This window comes from Gordionus sp. m RMFG-2023, chromosome 1, assembly GCF_954871325.1.
Source record: "Gordionus sp. m RMFG-2023 chromosome 1, tfGorSpeb1-WG-v2, whole genome shotgun sequence".
In the NCBI taxonomy this organism is placed as follows: domain Eukaryota; kingdom Metazoa; phylum Nematomorpha; class Gordioida; order Chordodea; family Parachordodidae; genus Gordionus; species Gordionus sp. m RMFG-2023.
This window is the reverse complement of record NC_088775.1, coordinates 92,531,504-92,552,544: the sequence shown is the minus strand read 5'-3', so window position 1 is coordinate 92,552,544 and position 21,041 is coordinate 92,531,504. Positions and strand designations below refer to the sequence as shown.

At 27.9% G+C, this 21,041-nt stretch overlaps 1 protein-coding gene and 1 non-coding gene across 2 annotated transcripts; one reads left to right on the top strand and one right to left on the bottom strand.

Moving 5' to 3' along the window:
- Positions 1-1,518: 1,518 nt before the first annotated feature.
- On the top strand, positions 1,519-7,387 carry LOC135931205 (uncharacterized). The gene is made up of 14 exons (XM_065468151.1): positions 1,519-1,633; positions 1,681-1,755; positions 1,808-1,925; positions 1,974-2,038; positions 2,152-2,211; positions 2,267-2,416; positions 2,678-2,831; positions 3,396-3,519; positions 3,666-3,735; positions 3,918-3,959; positions 4,071-4,655; positions 5,181-5,405; positions 5,809-5,877; positions 7,045-7,387. Exons 1-14 carry the CDS (start codon positions 1,577-1,579, stop codon positions 7,165-7,167), a joined length of 1,917 nt encoding a protein of 638 aa, XP_065324223.1. The 5' UTR covers positions 1,519-1,576; the 3' UTR covers positions 7,168-7,387.
- Positions 7,388-19,168: 11,781 nt separating this feature from the next.
- Trnas-cga (transfer RNA serine (anticodon CGA)) lies at positions 19,169-19,249 on the bottom strand. Its single transcript has one exon. It is a non-coding gene; the product is annotated as a tRNA-Ser (tRNA).
- Positions 19,250-21,041: the final 1,792 nt, after the last annotated feature.

Here is a 21,041-nt window from a genome sequence, read left to right as displayed (position 1 = left end):
AAATCCTTCCACAAACATCAAAACCAGAAAAATAAAAATATTATTGGTATTTATTTGATATAGAGTCACCACTTGTAAGTTTTTGAACGTATAATCTAAAAATAAATTTTTGCTTTGGGAGGGGTCCAAACCCGAAAACCACCCCCGTAGCTACGCCACTGGTTCAATCCTTCGATCTTTTTATAAAATATATTTAGAATAAATTTAAAAAAAAATTATGAATATGAAAAATATATGCGTTATATTTTTATTTAAAATATTATTATACAACAATTTTAAAATAATTGTTTGCCAAATATAAATAATCATATTTTAAATATTCATTTATTTTGCATTAAATTTTGAGATGGGTTTACACTAAATTCTAACTGGAGTCAGGATTTTTGCAAATAGAAAAAAAAATGGATCCATGTTTAAAAAAAAAAAGATAAATTTCTTCAAAAGGGATCGACTAACCAGCGTTATTTTATCTCGTTCTGATTTATTTTATTATAATTTGTGTATAAATTAATTTGGTATTATAGATGGAATTGCAATGATATAACTATATACAACTTATACTGCCAGAATTAAATACTTGTTCAATGAGCTGTCATTAATAATTTATAAATATTACGAATATATATAAACAATACAAATATATTCGTATAATTTGGATTTATTCAATTATTTGTAATACGAATAATTCGAACAAAATGTTACTATTTGTTTTATAATTCAAAATTCATGAATTGAATAATTTTTCTTATCTATATATTTTAAATAATTGAATATAAATAGCTATTTATATATAGATGAGGTTAGTTTTTTTATGTTTATATAAAATTATTATAAGGACAGGTTATTTATAGGCGTAGCGGGGTCTTTATCTATTTGCCTTCTCGTAAGTATTTTATTAAACTTTTAAAAAATTTCTCCCTGCATTTCCCACACCTCACATTTACTCATAACTATATTCAATATATCACTATAAAAATTCATTTAAAATAAACGAAATTTATGAAATAATTACTCACTTTTATGAAATAAATTAATTGATTTTCTATTTATTTCTTAAGCAGCCTAATGAGATGTGTAAAAAACATCCACTGACAGAGGCTTTATGTGAAAAAATATTCTACATAAGCGATATATATCATTTATATCACTCATTTATTTTCGATCAGATGATTGATTGGATTTACATTCCAAAAATTTTCATAAATATATTATTTTAGTTCAAATTTATAAATATAATATACAAATTAAATTATTAAATACTTTGTTATAGAAATAATTATTTAATTTAAAATTGAGAATTAGTGTAATATAATTTTTTAAAAGGAAATTTGCACTAAAACAAAAAATTGGAGGGGGGGGAGGGTCAATCATTATGACAACACTGTTAAATACTATCTAATACGCATTAAAAATAATATACATCTAATAATTAAAATACAAATAGAAAAAAAACATAATTGTTTTAATCCGCTTTCAAAATTGACAGATGTCGCATAAATTTCATATGTTTAGATATTTTTAAAATATGATAAATTTGGTTGATCTTTTTAAAGGGGTGGGCTGACCAGTTTTTAAAATGCATTTTTCTATTCCTGATATTGAAAAATTGAAAGAGGGTAATAGCAGTTATACCGTAAGAATTACATATTATATTGATATAATTAATTTATTCAAAAATAGTCATATATATTGTATTTAAATGGCTTACCTCATTCAAGTTTAAGGTATAGGAAACTCCGTGAATTCTATTCAACAGTTAAGATTTTTACATAAAGTTTTTTTTTATTACATATAGTTTATAATTTAGATTAAACTGAAATATGGCAATTCAATAAAGTTGCCTTCTTTTCCTTCAAAAAATATATTGATGAGCGATTATGAGATTGAAGAGAGGCGCGAAATGTTGGAAAAATTTTTACAACTAAGTATAACATTTGCTATATTGATATTTATATTTAATTTTTTTTATATAGTTACTCAAAATTCATCGATTATAGAAGATGAATATGTACAACAAATTTTGCTTGATTCTCATATTGTAATATTTTACTATTATTATAATTTTTATTTATGATAGCATACACTTTCTTTATTAAAATATTAATTTTGGATATATTCATGCATTTATGTAATATTTATAAAATATTTAAGGAATTTCACAATCTCTTTATTGATATTATGCATATATCTGCCAACACAATCCAATCATTAGTAACATCTACAACTTATAAATTGTTAAAATAATTATTTCCTCTCAATATCTTAGAATAACAATGCAATTATAAACAATCAAAATGGAGCTTCATTATCTCAGGCCAATTTACAAATATATTATTCACTAAAACCCCCATTTCAAAAATATATCAAAATTCCCACGCACATCTGCAAAAATCTCAACACAAATAATATTATCAAGGTTATATTTTATCTTATTTCATCATTATTATTATTTTTATATTGTTATTATTTTAAAAAGGATGCATATTTTGTTTATGGTATTAATTTAAGCCATATATAACATGATTTTGGATTTTTGAGAAAGGATCTTGGCACATAACTCAATATTTATTGCATAAGTTCAAAAAGATATACCTTTCTTTCCATATGTTACATCCATTATACAAATTTATCTTCTGAAAATCTTAATATTTGATTGTAATATACATTTTAATTACAGCTATATGCAGAAAACACCAATATTTTGAATCAATATTTGTCCTATCTTGGCCTTTACCTTGTTTATTTACACTGCCCTTCTCCCAAGACTAGCTCTCTAATGAATCTTAAAAATTTGGGACACAAAGATGATGCAGCTGAACATAAAGTCATATGTAAATCCCTTTATACATTAGGTTATACTCCCCAAGAGGTAAGATGTAAAGAGTTTCTCAAAAAATAAGATTGGGTATTTTTTTCCCCCAAAAATTTAATCGCATATATCAACCAGCTTTGTAGGCATCAAGCTAACATTTTGCTCACATATTTTCACGACTACGAACATATTAGATTTATAATTTTATTTTGTAACAACAAATGTTATGATTTTTGTAAGGGTCTAAGATTTATATAAAAATTTAATGATATTTATTATTACTAAACATGAAATATTGATTATTCTATTTTTACTAATATCTTTGGTTGTTATAAAAAATATATAATTCAAGAATATATGGTATTTTTTTTTATTTAGAAACCTCAAAAAAAACTAATATCTTGTATGATAGTGCATAAAATAAAATCCTATGAAATTTTGCACCTACATTAAAATTGGGTACAAATAGGCATGGAACGTTTAAACGCCCCACTGAACCTCCTATACGATTTTTCTTGTTTTAGAGATTAAATTCTTTCTTTCTTTCTTTCATATCAGAAATCCTCAATATATATATTCACAGATATCAATAGGCTAACTGACACAGAATGTCCTTACTTGGCACTTCAGACTTTGACTTGTACGTGCAATCAAGAGTATCGTAATTCCATGGGGCTCAGTGGACCTTACATTCTTATAAGAACTAAGTTTAACTTATTGATGTTGTATTTTTTTTTATATTTAAAAACCATTGCCAAAAAAAATGTATACGTAAAAGAATAAATGAATGAAATAAAAAAAATAATGAATACAGAAAATAATTTAAGTTTAAATTTTTCATTAATCTCGATAGTTATTGGGATTGTGCATTGGATGGATACATTACATCTTCTGAAAAAACGGCAGAAATATTATATTATCAAGTATGCTTTTTTGTAGTTATTATTGTATCAGTGAAAATAGATTGGATTAGATTATAATCATGGTTTATTATGGGTATCATAAATATGATGGAGAGGAAGAAAGAAAGAAAAGAAGAAAGAAAGAGAGAAAGAAAGAAAGTAAAAATATAAAATGTAATATAAATTTTTTATATTATTCAAAGCTGTGGAATGATGGATTCTTGAAGGCTTCTCAAATCTCCAAGGTACAATTACATAAATTATCTTTATAATGTTAAATGATATATTTTATTTTCTTCCTATTTCTTTTTATTTTTCTTTCTCTAATCACTTTTTCTTTTGTATGATGTATATAGTCGGACCACCTTGCTTCATCTCCTTCGTATTCCACGCGGGCTCGTGAGGCTATTAACAATTACGAAGGTCCACTTTCCCGCGGTTTTTTACCTCTAACTCAGACCGGCATCAACGAGTTCAAAATAACGACGGGTCACAACGCCGGACCTAGTCTTCGATGCGAAACTTTGCACCTGGGACTGAATGGTTTGCTCATCTTTTGTCAAGCCAAAAATCTTGCTTCAAATCATGACACGAAGGATTTAAATGGTTACAGTAATAGGGACAAAAAACTGTGTAGCCATTCTAAAGCCATTACAGAAAATTTTACTAATGGTCATCATCCAGTTGCTGGTAGTGATGCCATACTCATTGCCAACGGAAGTTACCGCAAATCAAATCTACATACCGATGATAGCACACATAATTCTGGCCAATACGATAAAGATGTGCTATTCTTCAAGACGTGCAGAATTAAAAGCTGGAGGATATCTTCCTATCCGGGCGCGACTCCAGTTTTTTCGAGCTCTCCCACGACCTCAGAAAATTTACCTGATCACGTCACTCAACAAAGACCGGCGAATCACAATAATGCTAAACATTATGTAAATGAACCACCATTTTTTGAAAATTTTTAATATACCTTTAAAAAATTTTGGGGGATTATTTAACATATCTTAAAAAAGTTATTTTAAAATTATAATAGAATCTTATTTACGATTATCGCGAATGTACGGTATCTAGATCCAAAAAGTATCTAGTGTTTGCCATTTTACTTTAGGACTTATTGTATCTTTTGTATTAAATAACACCAATTTTTTTTGTCATAGAACATTATAATTCTCATTCGATAAATTTATATACCGAATAAATCATGCCTCTTAATTTGAATGACTCGCATAGTTAGTGTCCACAGAATCTGCCCGAGAAACCTTGGAATCAGCCTAAAAATTTTAAATATAGGGTTAGGATGGTGCTTACCATTTAGTCTCGTATTAAATATTTTTAGGCTTGGACAATGTCGGTCATCGCGATGTTCGAAGCTGATTGGCCAGTTTTTGCGGATTCGCTATTTATAGAATTACAGTTTCATCGCTAGTTTAGTCATTTTTTTTATATGTTAAACGAAGTGCACCAATAGGGTCCGTTACAAATTTTCGTTTCAATATCTCACGCCGAACCAAGAATTCGAATGGTTCCACTTGGAAAATGTGGAATACCCCCTTTTCCTCAGTTCTTGTTTACACGGTATCGTTAACGAATTGATGCGACGCGATAGCGCTCATTCTGGCGATAAGGCCAAATATTCCACCGCGCATTCTGACCTTGATTCTATTCGTTCCTATAAAGATAAGGTTTTATGATTTTGTGATGTTTAACAACTTTTTATTGAGTTTTTTTTAAAAGTCTAAACTTTATTCTAAATCTGCGTTAGGTTTACGGTACCCCCCCCCCTTCCAGCATATATTCTATTACCAATTATATTATATTTGGACCGTCTCAAATATCTTAAATGTTATCTAGTAACGCGTTACAAACTGCTAAGAAAAAAAATGAACACCTGAAATTAAATATAAAAAATGGATGCGCGTCACGCTATTTGGGGGGGGGGGGGGGTAGGCGAAAACGCGTATACGAATTATAAGTAATTCCAAAAGTGACCACCGGATTTAGGTTAACAAAAAGAACCAGCAATTCGCGTTAAATTTTTAAATCTTATATAAAAAATTATTTTTTTGACCATATGTAAATAAACAGAGTTGTTTTATGGAGGAACAGATAGAACCTTTATTGATTCGTAGCAAGTCCCCGGCCAAAGCGACCAGGGTTAATCTTTAATATTTATTATATATATATTATTTTTCTATTTTTCAATACATTTACAGTAATAAAATAAGCAAGACACGTGATGTTAAGGATTAAGCTAGACAATAAAGTAGATGAGATAATTAAATAAACAAAAATCTAGAGTTTTAAAAAATGCGTTAAGGTAATATGAATCAGCATGGTCCTAATTTGGGAATGTTGATATATTTACGGATATCGATTTTGGAATTTAGCATTTGAAACGATCCTTCTTTAGTTCCTGTTGACACCCCCCCCCCTCCCTCCCCCAACTCCCACCACCCTCCTAAGAGAGTTAACTACAATGATCCAAACGAGAAAATGACAAGAATGGCGATTTCTCTTAGATGTCATCTGTTGGACTGGAATAAATAATAGAGAGAGAGAGGGGGGGGGGGGGTTTAGTTAATTCTATATTCAAGTATAAAAGAGGGCAGGAAAGAAATGGTAGAAAAGGCGGGTCTGATAGTGCCCACAAATTGAGCGTTTTTAAACGCCGCGTTTACAAGCGCAAATAATGCATTTCAAATCGCCTCTTTCAAATTGGTGAAAATTACCGTTTGGCGTTAGCAACCATTTTTTAAAAAAAACGGAAACAGGTTAGCTTTTTGCATTACCTATACATTAATATAAAAATGTAATATAAATAACTTACTTATAATCCTAAAAAAAGGGGAAATATTTGGAAAATTAGAAGAAATAAGAAGGCAGACGATAAATATAATTTTCAAAAAACAAATCCTTATTCATTTTTTTTAGAACTTATTTAAAAACATCAATTTAAACAAGGGACGCGTTACGTTTTTTTTATTTAAAAAATGACGGCCAAACGTAAACGCTCAATTGGTGTGCTGTGCACTATTAGCGAGGAGGTTGAGAACGGATATGGTTTTTGTAAATATTGGTCTTCTTTTTATTGAATCTAGGTGTAGGAAATCTTGCTAAATTCAGCTCATTTTCTAGTAGCTGACCGATCGAAACAAAATCAGCTGATTTTTTTTGAACCATTTATTTTTCCTTGTTTGGGCGGCCATTTTGGTTTTTAAATCTCGATAGGGTTATGAGCTTCTTAACGACGCGATTATTTGTTAATTTATTAATTTTTTATTTAAATTTGTTTATTTTTTCATTCTTTTTCTAACCATACAGTCGTCAGCTGGTAACGAGTTTAAGGGTAGGTGCAATATCGCCAAAAAAGTTGTGGAACTGAAACCGTTCGATTCGATTGAAAGACTTCGCTCTGACTTGATCACCCATCCACGCGTTATTTAGAGAAAAATTATATTTTATAAATTTAGCCATTCCATTTAAAAAAAACGCAATCATGAACCACGTCAACCTTGTAAATTTTTTTTTTATTGGTTTACTGAAAAAATTAAAATCATGTTTTTTTTTAAAAAAAAAGAAGGTTTTATTCGTTTTATATGTTTTTTATAGATTTTTTTTTACCTTATAAAAATATAATTTAAAAAAAAAACAAAATATATAAAAACAAAGTGTTTTTTTTTTGAAAAATAATTTATATATTATTTTTATTATTTTATACAATTTTATAAATATAGATATTATTTATAAATTATGAAATTATTTATTTTTATTATTTTATAATTAGAAACGAATTTTTTTTTTTTTATAATAATAGTAAAATAATTTTTTTTTATTATATTTATCGCAAAAAAAATGTAAAAGAAGATTTTTTTTTTTTCCAAAATGATCATTTTTATATTAGTTTTTTATTTTTAGGAGAAATAAAAATTGAATCATGATTTTACCGGGGGAGAATAATGACGGTGGCCACTCTGAGCAGGACTGGCACCCGTGCATGATTGATTTGTCTTAAGATCAAAAATAAGAGGCTGGAAGTTCTTTGTACTAGTGTGGTTAAACGGCTCAGCCGATTTTTAAAAACGGCTAAAACTCAATATTTTATCCAGAAAAATATTATGCAAACCTAAAGATTTCTCTCATAGATGGCACATAGGAATGAACATCTTATTGGAGAAATCTCAACGCTTAAACACTATTTTCCTAGCTATAATGTTGCGTTGTTTAACAACACCATTTTCTACCACAATGTCAGTTTAATCCCGGCATTTTTATATTAGTTTTTTTTTGTGCAGAGAAATAAGAATTTAATCATTGAGGGGGAATAATGATTGTGGCCACTCTGAGCAGGACTGGCACCCGTGCATGATTGTTGTCTTAAGATCAAAAATAAGAGTCTGGAAATTTCTTTTGCCAATGTCAGTTTAATCCCGGCATTTTTATATTATTTTTTTTGGGGGGAGAAATAAGAATTTAATCATAATTTCAGAGTTTGTAACGCTCCTTTTTAAAAGTAGCTAGCTCCAGCTTCCGCTACTACATTTTTAAAAGGAGCTAGCTCCCGCTCCAAATAATGGAGTGCCACTCCATAACCGTTCCTTTGATTTTCATTATTTTAGAAGGTTTACAAAACAAAATCATATATTTTTTTTTATCAAGAAGCTTTATTTATATATTAAATGATCTATCAAAATATTTATAACCTTTTATTAGCCTTTAAAAGTGATAAATTTTCTAAATTAGAATCTAACAAACATCCACGCCTCTCCCCTAAAACCTGTTTTGCAATGCTAAATAGGCACTCACTAGAGGGAAGCTAGGTACTGAATTTTATAAAGATATTTTTTAATTCAGGGAATTTATCGAAAATAGTAATTTTGATTTAAAAAATATTTGTCCATATATTATCTTCCTGATGATCAATTTCATGGAATCCAAAAAAATCTTCCAAATCAATTTGTATTTTAAAGAAAGATTTTTTACTTTTAGATGCTTGAAAATTAAATAGTTTTTTTTTAAACACAAAAGACATTTTGCCCTTAAATTTGCTTGATCATTTGGATCAACATCTTTTAGAAGTTTAAAATATTTTTTGTACGATGGAAATGGAAATTCGATTTCTTCATCCATGATCTCTAAATCCATAATATCTAAAAACTATTTTTTATTATATATCTATAGAATGAATATTAATATGACTTACAAGATTTTCCAAAAAAATTTTCAATATAAAAAGGTAAAACTTGATGTCTACTAATATTTAAAATGATTAGATGAAAAACCAATATAAAACTCGGCTATAAACATTTAATGATGGATAATTTTAAATTAAATAAAATTTCATTTTTATTTGAATTTTAATTAATAATTAATATTTAAAAAAATAATTTAATTTATACATTAAATTTAAAGGAACGCTGGAGCGGCCCTCTTCCACTCCAGCCCTAAAAGGAGCTAGCTCCCGCTCCCCAATCAGGTGTTTTTGAAAAAATGTAGCCCGCTCCTTAACAACTCTGCATAATTTTACAAGGGTGGAATAATGATTATGGCCACTCTGCACTTGTTTATGTACAAATTTTTATTTTTTAAAAAACCCCCCCCCCCTCACCCATTATCCGATTTTTGTTATACGTTTAATTGAATGAATGGGTAATCGGGTAAATTCATAATTAGCTCTAATCAAGATATAAATAAAATTAAAATGAGTTGGCTTTTAAAAAATGGAGTTAGGTATTTATATTACCATATCATATACTATCCGTAGGAATGCAAAGAAAAACTGTTTTTTTATTATCCTTTATATCAGAGACCTCTGCAGGCCTGCCCCTAAGCCAGGCGGTATTTTAATTTTTTTTAAAAAAATATTCAGACCGGGTCTTATATTTTAAAATTAAAACCAAATATTTTAAATGACCATTATTAGTTATAACCAGAGTTGTTAAAAGATCTAGATTCTGTATCTAGATATAAAAATGTGGTATCTGTAACTAGATCGATTTTTGATTAAAATATTGGTATCTAGATATTATTTTAGACGATGTATCTGTATCTAGATCCATTTAAAAACTATCTTTTAACAACTCTGGTTATAACATTCAAAATTATATTTTTAAAAAAAATCCGATCCGGGCCTGAATATATAAAATCCGGGCCGTTAAAATGGTGTCTCTGCCTTATCTACAGATTAAAGAGGTACCATTTATCCGGTCCGGATATTTTTTTTCAAACATTTTTTTCCGGCCTGGCTAGAATTTTTTTTTTAAATATATTTTTATTTATTTCTGATTTTTGCAGCTAAAAATGGCGATTTCAAATATTTGGTTTTTAAAATATACGGCTCGACCCGGATATCTTTTTTTTAAAAAAAATTAAAATACGGCCTGGGTCTGGCCTAGCCGGGCTTAGGGCCGGGCCTGCAGGTCTGAAAGATATTAAAAAATTTAAATGAGGATAATCTCTCATTTTTATTAAACCGTTATTAGATACTTTTTTGAGCCAAATTATAATTATAAAGATCCAGGCAGAATATCCTAAGTAAAACTCGTCAGAATTTAACCGCGCTTATTTCCACCTTGCGTATTCGAAATAATCTAAATTTAAAACACTTAACGCCATCTTACGGAAATTTTTATATCAATTATTATTTTAAAAAAATATATAAATTAATATTTTAATATAAGTTAAGAAATATTTACTATTTTTTTTTGTGATACATATTATACGTTGACATATTTAATATGAACACACAATTTGAAGATGTCAATTTATTTAATATAATCAAAAATCTAAAATAACATAAATTAAACTAAAAATATAAAAAAGTATAATAAATATTCTTCTTAATATTACATTTTTTTTATCTCTATATTTATATTACTAAAATTTACGTCATATATTTTCGTTGTATACGTATTCAAATTTTTCATGAACCCTTACATATTCAACTTTATACATAAAAATATAATTTCCGTACTATTCAAATTTATATGAACACAAACTATTTAATTAAATGCAAAACAAAAATAATACCATTCTAATTATTACAACAAAACATATCTTTAAAAAAGCGTTCTCAAAAAAAATGTTTTAAAGTTTAAAAAATAACGCATCGAAGCTAACATGTCACATGTACACTTAATAGTCAGTCAATCATAAAAACTTTTATATCTCATTTGATAAATTTTTTTAATGTTACGTAGTAAAAAGAAAAAAATTTTTTCGGATTTGAATTAAAAACAATCGATGATAAATTATTTTCGTATTTCACAAAATAAAAATTATTGATTTGACATTACATCCTAAACAAATATACTGCGACACGCCAGTCATTCATACGCTCAGCGTCCATTTCTTCGTAGTTAGAATCTATTAATTATCGAAACATGTCGGAATTCGGCATTGACCCAGCTTTTAAGTATATTTTTTTTAGATTGAAATATCCTGATATTTAGCAAAAAGTCTTTTGATTTGGAGGTCGATATATTAATTATGTTAAATATAAAATAATTTATAAATTTGGTGAGTGAATTTGAATAAACACGAATTTCAGTACATTCTGGTACATATAAGTGACATTAAATTTGCAAGATTAAACATTTTTTTGTTCAAATAAAAGAATAATTTTATATATAATAGAGGCCATCTTTTAGATAAGATAGTTATTGGATAATTAAAACCTTCATCATTTATTTATATTTTCGATAAATTGTATTGTAGCATTTTTTTTTAGAAAATACTATCATATATCGAGATAATGAAAAAATTAATGGTATCCGATATTTAAATAAAAATTCATAATGTAGTTATACATATTTTGGCTAAAAAAAATTAATCATTAGAGTTCTCTAGAAGAAAATCTCAAGGCTCACAGGAACCCCGGGCTCATAAGATCCCCGGTGTTCCCCTTACATATTTTTTTATGTATAAGAAAAATCATCAAAAATATTTATTCGAATATCTTTAGAAATTTTAAAAAAAAAATGCGTCTAAAGAGATTTCAAAAGGTATTATATATGTATTTCAAAATAAATATATAGTAGGTAACAGAGTTGTTAAAGGATCTAGATACAAGTTGTATCTAGATAGAAAAATGTGGTATCTGTATCTAGATAGATTTTTGATTAAGTATCCAGATATTATTTTAGACGATGTATCTGTATCTAGATCCATTTAAAAAGTATCTTTTAACAACTCTGGTAGGTAAGTTGCCTTTTTGATCAGGCTGAGGTTTAGTATTAGTGATAATGAATCCTTTTGTTTCCATTTAAATTCTAAAATTAATTTTGTCATCAGATGATACATTTTATATCCTCTGAATAAAAATTTAGCTATATATTCAATTTTTTTTTCAATTCCGAGATTTGACATATCCTTAGATCGAAGGGTGGGTTATAAAGACATAGTATTTTGTAAATTGGATAGTCATTTGATAAATCACCAATCGTTCACATTGTTTTGAGTCAAAATTAAATCCAAAAGTGGAATATTAAGAGTTATTTTAATGATGATCCTCACATGGGTCCATGGAGAGATTTGTTTTTGTGAATGATCAAAATCATATAATTTCGCTTTCACCTCAACAATAACATAAATATCGAAAAAATTTTTGGATCTTTTTGGTCCTCTAAATATCCATCCCAGGTATTTTAAGGAAAATTATTTTAGGCCCGACCCAGATATATTTAAAATTAACTGCAGGTCTCTTATGTAAAGAAGATATATAGTCTAAAATGGATGTAGGATTTAACTCAATATTTTAGACAGAAAAGTATTGCCTAAGCCTCTAGATTTTGATAATATATGTCTGGACCTTTGTTCCTTCTATTAGCAAAATCTTCAGGCTTGATTAATATTTTTTCTGGATGAAATATTGAGTTAGCCGTTATCAAAAATCGGCTCAAAACGAGCCATTTAACAACTCTATCTAGGATACGTCGCCTAAAAAAATATTATATTATCTAGATTATTATCTTTTAAAATGAATTTAAACACAGATACAATTTCCCCTTTCCCCCAGAGATACATATTATATCATATATATAAGGTGCGCATAATCCCCAAAACCGATCCGACCAATGACATGTAATAATACCTAGACTGACGATTCATTCATTCATTTATTTAAATGCATTTTTTAAGCGTGAGAATTATTATTTACACTTTTTAATTATAATGGTACTCCTTTCATAAATTTTAAAAAGAATAACTTAAATCATAACCACTAACAACTATCGAAATATTGTGAATATAAAAGAGTTATTTTTTAGATCATGAATTCAATTAAAAACCCCTTCATTTACTAAGAATGCATGATTATAGCATTGTTTGACATGAATATGGTTTGCTAAGAATATCTAACTCTTTTAACTTGCCTTTAAAAGGATAGCAGAAAGTTTTATTTGGAAAATAATGTCTGATTGTTTTCAATATATAGATTTGGTCGATGATCAGCAATATCATTGTATTAGATCTATAACAAAAGTATTAATTTCTACGGCAATATATTTTGTCTTATTTCTTCTAAAAATTTAATAGATAACTCTCCAATAAATTTATCCAGCTCCCCTTAAAGGCGCCTACCCCTTACCAGCCCTCAAAAAAAAATTGGATGCAAACTGTTCCTCCCCAACTCCCTCGCTCATTTAAAGGATGGTTGAGGGTTACCATAACTTGGCTGTGACCTATGTCTACCCCATAAATGTAAAGGGTACGGGAAATCCTCCTATCCTAAGGCCGAAATGGTCTAACCTGTTTATATTCTAAAGGACAGTTCAGTCGCCATAGAGTTATTAACACTATAATCTCGAACAAATTAGGGTTAGCCAATTACCTAATTCCTCCTTGATCGTCCACTATCCCTGTCTGATGGGAAAAGACCAAATAAACTCACAAGCAATCCTTGGTTTGGGGGAAAACATCTTTCACTTGTGTTTGTGTCTCCCATTTTTTCTCTAACCCAAATATTGATCCAGCTGAAAGGTCAATTTCACTTTATCCCAATAGTTATGTCTATCAGTGGGTCCTAAATGTTACAATCAACTCAAATCACCGTGAAGTTGTCTCGGATCTCAATGAAGTCTTTTTTGCTCCCCCCCCTCATATATATTAAAGAAATATATATAGTTCTTATTTTTGTCTTTTTTTTTACATGATTTTTTACATGTTGTTTTAATATAGTTTTATTATCTATAATATATATAAAAGCCATGTCACAACAAATTCAGCCATTAGTATTCCTTTAAAAAATATTCGTCCAATAAAAATCATCATAAGCCAATTGCAATTTCTAATATATATTATTTTTAATATTTTTAAATGGTAAATTAATAGAATTGTTATCATGGAAGCAGATTTTAGTTTTGTTATTTAATACAACTCAATTGATAGCTGATATTTTTAAAATTTCGCCATTTATTACCATATTGGCTATCGTATAAGATATTCCATGTTATGCACGCAACTTTCAGCTAAATACCTCTCTTATCTTTTCTGATGATTTGGCCTTTCTATATGCATTCCACAGTTTTGTATATTTTCTCATCACTTCATAATTGTTGAATGTATGTCATTCATATAACTTATTATAACATTTTTGATTAAATGTATAACTTTTTTGGTTTACTTATATATAATTTGGCTATGATGATTGAAGTTAACCTCCTATTATTTGTTAACTTAGAATATCTTTTTATTTTTCTATTGTAATTTAATAACAATGTCTTAAAAATTTAATTTTATATATTGTACCTATGTAATAAATCATTTGTTATTTGGAGGGGTGGTATTTGTGTAAAATTTAAGTTAGATGAACATATTTTCACTGATTTTTATATGGCATGGTACTTTTATATTCATCAGGAGCTAATTAGTAGAATGATGGGTAAAACAAATATTTTCTCTTCATTTGATGATAAATTATTTTGAAAAATTTTCCCAATAATATAAAATGGCAAAAAAAAGTACATTCTTATAAATCCCTTACATCGGATATATTTTTCTGGATAAGGAAAAAATAAATTATTATGGGTTTTGCTGAGCTTGGAAAATATTTTTCACAATTAATATGAGCTTGTTGGCTTGAGAAAAATTTTTCAAAATTATTATGGTCCAGATGCTTGAAAATTTTTTAATTTTAAATATGGGCTAGACATTAGCCTGAAAATTTATTTTCGAAGACATGGCCAGGCATGATCATAAAACCAAGGCCTATACAACTTACATATTCTTATTGTATTTTTAATGCATTATTACTTTTTATATATTTTATTTCAGTTCTCAACTGCCAAAATTATTATGGTCTTTAACGGGTTTGAGAAAATATTTACAAGTGAATTTTTTAAATATTAGATATCAGCCATAGGTGTAATATTTAACACAGAACATTTATATGGAGGTAAACGCTAATTTAAATATATTTTTACTCAAAAAAATGTCGTGTTTGGAAGTTTTAGTATAAATAATAGTTAGATAAATATATTCAATATAAATCTAATAATACCTTTTAAAGATATCACTTCTAAGGATATGACTTAATTATTTCCAAATACAAATCCAAAATGAAAATCGAAAATGAATTCAATTTATAAAAATTACGAGTTTATATATAAAAAAATTTATATGCAAAAAAAAAACATTTTATATGCTAAATTACAATAATCTATAGTATTATTCGTACATTTAAGTTCGTTATGGGCTTTTATATTCAAAAAAAAATTGTTCATGCAAAATTTAAAATAAACAATAATATTCTCCGTACATTCAAGTTCATTAAGGATAACTTTAATATTCATCTCTCATTTAAATATTCAAATCATATCATAAAAAAAAAATACATTTTTTTAATAACTTTAATAGTATTCACTCTAAGTCTTAATGGGTTGGCCTTGATCTGGAATAGGGGTAAGCGGGATTAAAAAGAATAAAAAATAGATATATTTCCAGGCTTGTGAAAAAATTTTGAAAATTACTATGGGTTGGCCAAGCTTAAGAAAAATTATTTATAAAATTATTATGGTTTGGGCTGGGCTTGGAAAATATTTTTATAAATTATATTAAGCTGGGCTTGATGAAGATTTTTCAAAATTATTAGACGTTAGGGAATTTTTTTATTATCAACTAGGGTCAGAAATTGGCCTAAAACAAATTTTTTTGCAGGCCTGGGCTCGGCCTGATCAAAAAACAAAGGCCCATAAAAATCTGATTTTGATTGTATATTTCATTATGATTTTTTAAATATTTTATTTCAGTTCTCAACTACCAAAATTATTATGATCTTTCATTGGGCTTGGAGCAATTTTTTCAAAATTATTATGGCTTTGTACCTTGCTTGGAATTTTTTCTGATATTAAATATTAGGCATAGGTGATCATTAATATTTATTATTTAACAAATAATATTGATATGATCAAGTAAAAGCTTTAAATATATTTTGACTCAAACCATAGTATTCAACTTAGTTTTATTTTAATGGATTGAACCTGGCCTGAAGGGGATAGAGGGTAAAAAGAATATTAATTGGATATTATTTTCAAATAACACGTAACAACTATTAAACAATAACGATGAAATTAATCTAACGGAGAGATCTATTTGGTTTGGTTCGTACTCTTTCGGATAACGATCTTGAATTAAATCTTCTTACTCTCTCTCCTTTAGATTTTCATCGTTATTGCTTATAACGTCCTCTTTATTTAATATCTCTTCGGTTTTCTTTTCTACTTCGGTTCTCTCTTCAAATTCGTATTCTTCAGTTAATAAATTTTCGGTTCTTTTCCTTAATTGATCAGTATGACGTATAATCGTTCCTCTATACTTACTTCATATCGTAGTGATCCGAGTATGCTTTTAATAATTGTCTAAGCAATCTTGATAAACTCCTCCCATCTCGCGAAATCTTTTTACACCTTGATATTTTTTTAATCCTTTACTTATTTCAAAAGATTCAAATGCTGCCATTACAATTATCTCATATGCAGATATAAGTATCATATTAAATTCCTGAATACTTTGATAGCACTTTTCTAAATATGTATATAGTAGAACACAGGCACCAAACATTCAATATCTAATCATTATAGTTTACATCGGACGGCCATAATTTTATCATTTACTAATATAAATTTGTTGTACTCAGCTGTAATAGTTACCTTTCTATTCTTAATAAATTAGATTAACTTTAACTCAAACCCGTTAGAGCTATAATGGCTTTTTCCCCGTTCGAATATTTGGTCTAACAAACCTCTAGGTTTAATTTTTAGTAGTATTTCGGCGGGACTTTGTTCAGTTTCTGCCTCTGGTGTATTACGGTTTGTAGAGAAAATTAGCTAGACTGGTTTGTAAATCCCCCTCGTTTATTTTATTCATACTCTGTTTAAAGGTTCGAACTAAACGTTCGGCCATATCGTTAGTCTGAGGATGGTATGGACTTCCGTGTACTAATGTATTCCGTTTTTTTTGAAATAATTGAATTCTTTGCCTGCTGAATTGTGGCCCGTTATTAGAAACGATTATTTTAGGAAATCTGAATCTGGCAAAAAAATATTTCTTAATATTTTTATCGTGCTTTCGGTTGTAGTACTAATTTATGGCTAGCGACTGGTAGCATCTATCACTACTAACCAATAATGATTTTGAAATGGTTCAGCATAATCAATATGTAAGGTGCCATGCCTTTGGTGGTTTTGTCCAATTTTGAAATGATATCTTTTGAGGGATATCGTGTTGTTCCTGGCATTCTCTACATTTTTCGACCTATATTTCTATATCTTAGTTTATATTAGACCACCACACGTATTGTTTTGCTCTCATCTTCATTTTTACCATTTCAATATGTCCTTGATGTATCATGTCTGACACGTTATTTCGGTATTGTTGTGGTATTATCATTTTAGTTCCCCACAGTAAACAACCTCTCGCTGTTGTAATCCTCTCTCCTTTGGCTATACTCCTTTAAAAATGTATATAGAGATAGCATATCAGCATTGGCTAGTTGTCGACTACTTTTGAATTCTATTTCATATGGGTAACCTGCTAAAAATAAAGCCCATCTATGTATTCTGGCAGTATATGTTGTAGGTATATCTTTTCTTGGATTGATGGCAAGAGCTTCTCTTTCTATTTGGCTATAATTTTTCTCCGCTGCATTTAGCGTTCTTGAGGCGAATGCAATTTGCCTCTCCTTACCCCCTTCTGTATGTGATATTACTGCCCAAATTCCTATGGCTGGCGCATCTGTTGCTAATATAATGGGTAATTTTGGATCATAATATTGTAATATTGGAGTACTACTTATTTCTTGCTTTATTTTTTTTACGTGTCTTTGCATCCATTAGTCCATCCCCAAACAACTGCTTATTCTAATAATTTGTATAATGGTTTGGCTTTGACTGCAAAATTTGAAATAAATTTTGAAAAATATGATGCTGACTCTAGAAATGACTGTTAATTGTTTCAAATTTGTTAGTTCTGTATCTTTTTTTACTGTCTCAATATTTTTTTCGGTAGTTGTAATCCCGTTTTTGAAATATTATATCCTAAGTACTCGACATTTTGTTTGAAAAATTTACATTTTTCTATTTTTAGCTTGATTACATTTTCATCTAGACATTTTAGTACATTTTTTAAATTTGTTTAGTGCTTTTCTTCTTAAATAATCCCCTATGCGTATTAATTGCAAGATATTTTTGAGACTCTTCCCCCACTTTAATTTGAAAATAGGCATCTGAGAGATCTAATATTGAAAATTCCTCTTCTTTTCCCAAACTGGCTAATATCTTCGATTCTTGGTATTGGGTATGAATGAATCAATATTAATATTTTGATCTATAGTTTAAAATCCCCATAAATTCGTAATGTTTTATCTTTTTCGTAGTGTATTGTTAGTACTTAGTAGTAATAGAAATATAAGTCAATTAATAATTCTTGCAATTGTTATTAGTAATAAAAATATAAATGAATAAATAATTCTTGGAATTTTCTTTTCTTTATCTATCAAAATAATATTTTTTTTGTTATTCAAATTCATATTACTCATAATGTAAATAAACATTTTACAAAAAATACAAAAATAACAATTCAACACATATCAAATATCATAAAGGTAAGGATATCATTCTCATTCCCCGTCATTTTTGGCAGGCTATCTACTAGTATTAATATAAATATAATGTTTATAATATTAATATATTGTTTATAATATTAATATAATGTTTATAATATTAATATAATGTTTAAAATATTAATATAATGTTTATAATATTAATATAATGTTTATAATATTAATATATGGTTTATAATATTAATATAATGTTTATAATATTATTATAATGTTTATAATATTAATATAATGTTTATAATATTAATAAAATGTTTATATTAATAATATAAATGTAATGTTTTAGCTTGCTAAGCATACTCTCTAAAAAAAAATTAATTCATCACGAAAATAAAACGCAGTCGACAGGATTCGAACCTGTGCGGGAAAACCCAACTGATTTCGAGTCAGTCGCCTTAACCACTCGGCCACGACTGCGACTATAAAACTTACACTATATAAATATTCTAATAATTTTATTACACGTTAAATTTTTATAATTATGATTTTCATTATATAAATAAATTATTAATTACGCTAATAAAATTATATAAAATATATTCTAATCATCATGTGAGATGAGGCTGCCAATGAAGCTGATGTAATTGGCCCTGTGAATAGCTATTGCGAGTAAGAAGAAGCCTTCACGAGGTTCATCTGTTAGTTTGCGGATTAGCGATCCAAGTTCCTTGAAGAAAGAAAGAGCACGATTCCCAAAGGTAGTCAGGGTAGTGGAAATGATGGGAATGAATAAGTGATCTTGGGATATTTCTGAATATTTTGCAATTTTTAGAAGCTCCTTGTTCTCCAGAATGTTAAGGGATTGATTGGAAGGAGCCAATGGATCAATACAAGAGTAATCCCAGACCAAGAATTGACCTCGCTTCCAGTATCTTATAAATTTTAAATTAATGAAAACTTTTAACAAATTATAAAATTAATAAAAAGTAATATTTATTTTTATCAGTCTCAGTTCAAATAGCAATAATTACATGTTTTAGATATTCGTTGGCAGTAAAACAAAACCAGCTGCACATATTGATCTTCATATAATTCATCTCATTTATACAGTTATTGTCCACATCTATGCTTTGTTACATAATAAAAAAAATTATAATATAAACTTCTTTATCCTATAATTATTTATTTAATCAACGTGCCTAAATCTTTTCCCACAATCTCATACCAATTGCAGCTCCTATTGAAACAAATCTTTCAGACATAAAAAATCATTCCTCATACTTAAGGTGTAGTGGTCATAAAAATATTTCCATTTTTAGCCATCAATTATATTATATTAAAATAAAAATTGATTTAATTATAAATTTTAATATAACATTTATCTGTTCTATTGTAATTAAAGTTTGTAAAACTAAACCTTAAGAAATTTTCTATTAGGTTTTTTGGCCCAGCCCAAAATTATTTTTACCTAGCCTTGACTCCTAAAATATATTTTGTACAATTTCACTGGCCTGGCCCAAAAAATATTTTGCATGACCCAGCCTCTTGGAGCCAATATCTAATTGTAATATTAAATAAGTCATCTCCAATACTTTTGACTTGAAATAGATTATTTCTGAGTCTTATCTAACAACTTGGTACTTTCTTTTACACTTAGAAAGATTTGAACCTTGATTTTACAATTGATTTCAGACCACAAAAAAAATTTTGCTTTCATAATTTTTTTATGAATATAATTTTCAAGAATAACAACAATTTTTAATTAAAAATCTTGGTATCCTTCTCACCAATGAAGAATTTTACATCTCTATTTCACTTTGACTTGGTGCAATACCTCCCTTTCCAGGGGCGGACTGGGCTGGCCAGTAAGCTTAGTGGGAAAATCTCCCAAGAGGGCTCGAGATTTTACAAATTTGAGGGCTCCTTAGTAAAGAAAAGAATTTTTTTTTTTTTAAATTGGCAAAAATTTCAATAAGTTTTAATAAAAAAAAATTAAAAAGTATCTATTATAAATTTAAATAATTATTAAATATTAATCATCTGGTGGAATCATAAGGCCGTGACTGCTACTAACGCCCGTGATATTTAGTGAAAAAACTAAATATCACACCTGCGATATTTAGTGAAAATACTAAATATTAGTGAAAATACTAAATATCACACCCTCAATTATTAAATATGTGTTTAATTTAATTCTTCCATTTTTTATAATAATTTTTATTTACTTGAGAAAAACTACCAATGTAATATTTTATATTAATAATCTAAA